At 37.6% G+C, this 6,938-nt stretch overlaps 1 protein-coding gene across 1 annotated transcript in view; it reads left to right on the top strand.

Annotated features, from left to right (window-relative positions):
- The first annotated feature begins 755 nt into the window (after positions 1–755).
- LOC128639233 (opioid-binding protein/cell adhesion molecule-like) overlaps positions 756–6,938 on the top strand; it is a 621,299-nt gene continuing 615,116 nt past the window's right edge. The window contains exon 1 of the mRNA XM_053691508.1: positions 756–979. Within this exon, the coding sequence (XP_053547483.1) occupies positions 828–979 (152 nt within the window). The 5' untranslated portion in view covers positions 756–827. The remainder of the gene's footprint in view (positions 980–6,938) is intronic.

Genomic DNA, 6,938 nt, shown 5'->3' with positions numbered 1-6,938 from the left:
ATATATGATCCACAAATGGCTGTATAGAAATCAGAAGGTGCTTATAGCTGCATGGATATTATAGCTAAATAGAGCTATTGTCTATAATCTGTAAATCAATTAATGTAATACTGTAAATTAGTGCATCATTACATGTAATATTATGGTAATAGGTTGCATGCACCTACTATTCTTTCACACATATGTACTAGTATCTCACAACAGCTGGATGACACTGCCAAAGAACCTTACAGTTGCAAACAAATATGTAAGAAAAGTTGAACTTTTTCAGAACGTTTTCTTTTAAATGCTGTAAGGAATAGAAGCTCATTTCGTTGGTTGTTGGGACTAAATAACTACACATATATGTTCCTCTGCCTCCTTTGAGAGATCATCTGTTAGAAAAAGACAATTAGATCAAGTACTCTGTCCCCTAGTGTGCAGGGAAGGGAGCTGTCCATCAGCCAGTGGTGCTGAAATGTCTCGCACTGATATAATGTGCTGCGCTTACAGGTGTTAGCCCCTGCTCCCTACATGTGTGTCTGAGCCTGTGTAATGCACAAGCAAAAGGGGAAACAGCTAAATATAGCCAATATAATGAGAAGTGCTGAATACTACGAATTGTTCAGTCGATGAGCAAAGGAATGACCTAAAGAAATAGAGAGAGACAGTGAGAGCTAGAACAGGGAAGAGTGGGGAGGGAGATAGGAAAGGAGTGACGGAGGGGAGGAGGAGAGGCTAAAGGAGGGAGGCTCAGAAAGGCAACCGAAGCAGAGCCAGGCACAGGATCCCGGGGACATGTAGCAGACCCCCGGGGGAAGCTCACACTGGGTACCGTAGGGGGCAGGATGGGGTTCGCCCCCTGGAGGTGGCTGCTCGCCCTGTGTCTCAGGCTGCTCTTCCTTGTCCCCGCAGGAGTGCCGGTGCGGAGCGGGGATGCCGGCTTCCCAAAAGCCATGGACAACGTGACGGTGCGACAAGGAGAAAGCGCCATCCTCAGGTAAGTGCACTGTGTGCTTGCATGGGGCATGTTTTATGTAAAGAGGGTGGATGTTATATAGGGAGACTGTTATAGGTGGGTTATAAGGGACTATTGGTGTTATATGGAGGTTGTGTGCTATACAGAGGGGAAGGAGAACTGTTGATAATATGTAGGGAGGGTGTTATACAGAGGGGATGGGGACTGCTAATAATATATAGAGAGTGTGCTATAGAGAGTAAGTAGTAAGCTATTGGCATTATTTGTTGCTTTTGTGTTATACAGAGCATGTTGGAGTTGGTGTTTCACAGGTGTGGGTTAAACAGAGTATGAGATACTGCAGGGGGCTGTTTGTGCTAAAGTGTCACATGTATAGGGTGTGTGTTTATTATAAAGAAGTATGGAGAAGATGGGGTCATTTTCATATATATGGAGTTTGCAATGTGTGTGTGTTACACTGAGTGTGTATCGAAGAGATTATGTTATATTGGGTGTGTGCATTATACAAATGATATGTGGGGGACTGCTGATATTCAGTATGTTTAATACAAGGAGAATTCAGAAGCTAGATTATTTTGCATACTGGTAAGGCACTTGTATGTTGTGCATTATAGAGTATAGGAGCTTCTGATGTGTTATGGTGTGAATGTTATACAACAGTGATATGTGTCTATGTTACACTCGGTACCTGTATTTTGATGTTATATTAAAAAAGGTTTTATGTTCTATGTGAGCTAGACAATGCTGTGATGGTATAGGTGTACTTGTTCTTAGGAGTTCTATTTTTATTCTACACACTGGATGGGTGTATAGACTGGATGTGCTGTGCTATGGGTTTATATGAAGGTTTGTGTGCTCTCTAGGTCACTTAAAAGATTGCGTGTGTATCTGGTCACTAAAAAAACAGTGCCACACCGGTCATGTCTTTGGGAATTCTTATATTCTACAATTGAGAGAACTATATTAAATATTATACAGTGTTTGTTAAACATATGATATTTAATGAGATCAGTTATACACTAGATGCATTTATAGTTAGAATGAGATATGAAACTCGTTAATGTACAGGGGCCTGGCTGTAAAAAGTCCACATATAGCTAATTCTGATGACGAGTTGCCCTGTGTTAATGTATAAAAATGTATTATCTGTTGGGTAGAATTGTAACATGCGTGTTATTATGCTTGTGTCTTTCCCAGAAGGGATTTAGGTAGAATAGTGAAACAACAAGGTTGTACAGTCTGGTGAGTAAAACACACTCACAAAATACATACAATGGAGAATATAAACTGTAAAGTTATAGTACATAGCTGGGTATTTACAGGACAAGGTAGGGGGTATTTACACACACACATACACACACACACACATACATACACACACATAGACATACACACACATACATACACAAAAACATACACACACATACATACACACACATATACACACACATGCACACACACATACATACACACATATATATATACACACACACATACATACATACACACACACATATACACACACATAGACATACACACACACATACATACACACAAACATACACACACACATAGACACCCGCACACACACACACACACACACACATATAGACACACACACACATATAGACATACATACACACATACATATACACACACATAGACATACACATAATACACACATACATACACACACACATAGACACATACACACACAGATATACACACACAAATAGACATACATACACACAAATATACATACACACACATACATATACACACACGTACGTACACACATACACACACACATACACATACACACACGTATGTACACACATACACACACAAACATACACACACACATAGACACATACACACATACATACATACACACACATATATACACACACAGACATACTTACACACAAATAGACATACACAAACACACACATGCATACACACACACATAGACATACACACACGCATAGACATACACACACACACATACATACACACACATACATACACATAGACATACACACACATGCATAGACATACACACACATACATACACATAGACATACACACACACATGCATAGACATACACACACATACACACACATACACACACAAACAATATATAGTGTGTGTGTTTGTTTGAAAAATGTCATGAGCACACTTATAAAGAAACAAATGGTCCAGAAATGTTCTTTTAAGTATCAGACTGGGGATAGATGTCATACAAGATTTTTTTTCTTTACTATTTTGAGGTAAAAAGCTTATAACTTTATTTATTATTATTATTATTATTATATTAACATCCCAGTAGACTGCAATGGAGATGTTTTTTATTATGTATTTTGTTTTAGGTTATACTGTTGATAATTTCATTTGTAACAAAATGAATCTAATACCATTTAAATAAATAATAGTTCAGTAAATCAGCAAAGAAATATATAACATTGGGTATGTGTGGATTGTGGACCTCTGTAGCTTGTCTATTCTGCTGAAGAAATTCAATAAGCAAATAACTTTAGAAGGTTGCATATGTGAGAAGGGAACAGGTCAGGAGGAAATAGATGGAGGCTGACAGAACATCTGAAGAAATGAAATAAAGCAGAAATGAGGAGAATATGAAACAGATTTAGGTTCAAAAGGACACAATATTTTTTGTTGACAGTCATGCTGATTTGTTTGGTTCTGTACATTCCTATTTTCCTTTGGATGGTTATAACAAACATATATTAACTTTATTTACAATTCTCCTGTTTGCATACTGTTACAATTACACCAGTAAAAAGAATTGCACAAGTGTGCGTTTGCATAAACCTATGAGTCATGTTCTGCTTGTGACTTTTTCTAAATCTGTTGTGAAAGATTTTTGCCAGCAGAGGGCAAGCTTTGCATTAACCCAGCTCAAGCAAGCAGCTAACTTTATAGAATCTAGCAGCCTTTTCAATTAAAATCATAGCCCTTGCTTTTGCCAGCAGAGGTAGGATTATGAGCCCTGTCTAGAGTCTAAACTCTTCAATGATAATACTGTTATAGCAAGTATTTAATCCTTAGAAATACTAATGTATTTAACCACTATATAGAAAGTCTAATCAAAATGACCCTTTATTCAAAATTCTTACAGATAACACATATTAAAGCATCTCTGGAATAAGAGCATGAACAGCAGTATGTATTTGTATATACACTGCTGTACAGGGCAGATGCAACAATAGGTGACACATTTACTACAGAGAACCTGCAATAAATACCATATATTCTTCAAATGAAAGAGAGAAAGAGACAATATTAGTGAAAAAAGAGAAGAGATAGAGAAAGATGATAGCAGTGAAAAAGGAGAAAGAGAAGAAAGCGAGAGAGAGAGAGGGTAATAGTGAAAAAGGAGAGAGAGAAGAAAGAGAAAGAGACAATATTAGTGAAAAAATAGAGAAGATAGAGAGATAGAAAGATGGTAGTAGTGAAAAAAGGAGAGAGAGAAAAAAGAGAGTGAGAGAGAGATAGAGGGAGGGTAGTAGTGAAAAAGTAGAGAGAGAAAGAAAGAGAGAGAGAGAGAGAGAGAGAGAGAGAGAGAAATAGAGAGGGTAGTAGTGAAAAAGGAGAGAGAAGAAAGAGAGAAAGAAAGAGAGAGAAAAATAGAGAGAGGGTAGTGGTGAAAAAGGAGAGAGAGAAGAAAGAGAGAGAGATAGGGTAGTAGTGAAATAGGAGAGAGAGAGAAGAATGAGAGAGGGTAATAGTAAAAAAGGAAAGAGTGAAGTGAAAAAGAGGGAGAGAGGGGGTAGTAGTGAATAAGGAGAGAGAGAGAGAGAGAGAGAGAGGGAGGGAGAGGGGGTTATTAGGGAATAAGGAGAGAGATGGGGTTAGGAGTGAATAAGGAGAGAGCAAGAGAGAAGAAAAAGAGAAAGAGAGAGGGTAGTAGTGAATAAGGAGAGAGAGAGAGAGGGAGAGGGGGGTATTAGGGAATAAGGAGAGAGATGGGGGTAGCAGTGAATAAGGAGAGAGCAAGAGAAAAGAAAAAGAGAAAGAGAGAGGGTAGTAGTGAATAAGGAGAGAGAGAGAGAGAGGGGGGGGGGGTATTAGGGAATAAGGAGAGAGAGAGGGAGAGGGGGTTATTAGGGAATAAGGAGAGAGATGGGGGTAGCAGTGAATAAGGAGAGAGCAAGAGAGAAGAAAAAAGAGAAAGAGAGAGGGTAGAAGTGAATAAGGAGAGAGAGAGAGGGAGAGGGGGGTATTAGGGAATAAGGAGAGAGATGGGGGTAGCATTGAATAAGGAGAGAGCAAGAGAGAAGAAAAAGAGAAAGAGAGAGGGTAGAAGTGAATAAGGAGAGAGAGAAAGAGAGAGAGAGTCTGTGTGTTTGTTAATATTTGCTCACAATCTTAAAAACATTCTACTGAAAGTCAACAGCAAGAGAAAAATAATAACCTTATATGTTCATAGAATTTTTTAAACATGTTCAGAAAAATAAACTAGAATGTGTTTCTCTTTCTATCCCCCCCCCCCCCTCTCGTTTCTTTTAAAAGTAAGGACATTATGATTTAGTGCCTTAGGCTGTATTACACCCTAAATAAACCACTGAGGATACAGAAAAAATTGACTACAGATGCTGTCAGTTCATCCGTCCATCTATCTATCTATCTATCTATCTATATCTATCTATCTATCTATTTATCTATTTGTCTAGATCTGAACTTGAACACAGGTGAAATAATCAGCTGATCAGTAAACATGGTTCTTTTACCTGCTCTCACCCAAGGTTATCCTGAAAATCTGGCCCCTTGGGTAGGCGTGAGGATAGGTTGGAAACCAGTGATCTAGATGTATCCTAAACAATTGCACTCATTGTCCATCCATAGCCACCAGGGTGCTAACAAGTTTACGTACAAAACCTCCTCACTGAAAGCACTCACTGGATTCTTCCATAGAATAAAACTTGGTTTTTTTTTTTGTTTTTTTTTAAATCTATAAAACAATTTTGACAATTAATGCATGGTTTCAATTCCACTCAGGCATTATTTTCAAATACCCTTGAGTTGATTTAAATTAGATAAAACCTCTTAGATGCAAACACACTTACTTAAATAGGCCGAGGAGATTGACAGCTCCTGCCCGCTCGTGATTGGCTGTGCGCGGGCAGGGGGGGGATTGTCATTACAATGTCTCAACTAGATCCCTTACCAAATTAGGTTTCTGACACTCTAATATATATATATAAACTAGTATACATGTAAAGTATCAATAAAAGCATAAAGTGCATCCTAACAATAGTAATTATATAAAAAGCTTTCACCAAGTTGAAAAATATCTCTATAAATTATTTTTGATGTTTATGAAATTAATTCCAGGAAATTCTGCGTACAAAAAAAAAAGTTTAATATAAAACATTTATTTAAAATTAGCTCAATGCATAAAGATATTATAATTTAATGTAGTATCCCACTAATGCATCCTTAGATTTCCGTGCTCTGTGATGTATGCTCCGTGCTGAGTGTGGAGATACGTTAAATTGCTGACGAGGGAAGCTCTGGGACAAGGTAATTAACATACACATGATAATCATAGGAATCATATTTTATGATTGATTCACATTGTCATCTATTTTCCTGGATTGAGAGGCAGCTATAAAATCCAAGCCTGGCCACTGAAGAGGAAGGATTCAGATAATGGATTTGGGCAGAGGAGGGTGATGATCATTAGTGGGTGGGTCAGAAAAGGATATAAACCACAAACAATCTTGGCTGTGAACATTTGTCTTCTAATCAGCACCTTTTTTTTTCTCAAAGCAAATATAAGTGAAATTGTAAAAATGTAACTATTAAAGTTTAAATAAAAGACTGAACCAAACAGGATGACAAAGGGATATTCTAATATGCTCAAATGAATTAGACGTTTATTGTCTTGACAAAGGCTTTCTAATAGAGATGAAACATCAAACATTTTAAATGTACGAATAAAGAATATTTGTTTTATAT

This window comes from Bombina bombina, chromosome 8 (assembly GCF_027579735.1).
Source record: "Bombina bombina isolate aBomBom1 chromosome 8, aBomBom1.pri, whole genome shotgun sequence".
In the NCBI taxonomy this organism is placed as follows: domain Eukaryota; kingdom Metazoa; phylum Chordata; class Amphibia; order Anura; family Bombinatoridae; genus Bombina; species Bombina bombina.
Note: the sequence above shows the minus strand (reverse complement) of the source record. Positions and strands in the feature narration are given on the sequence as shown.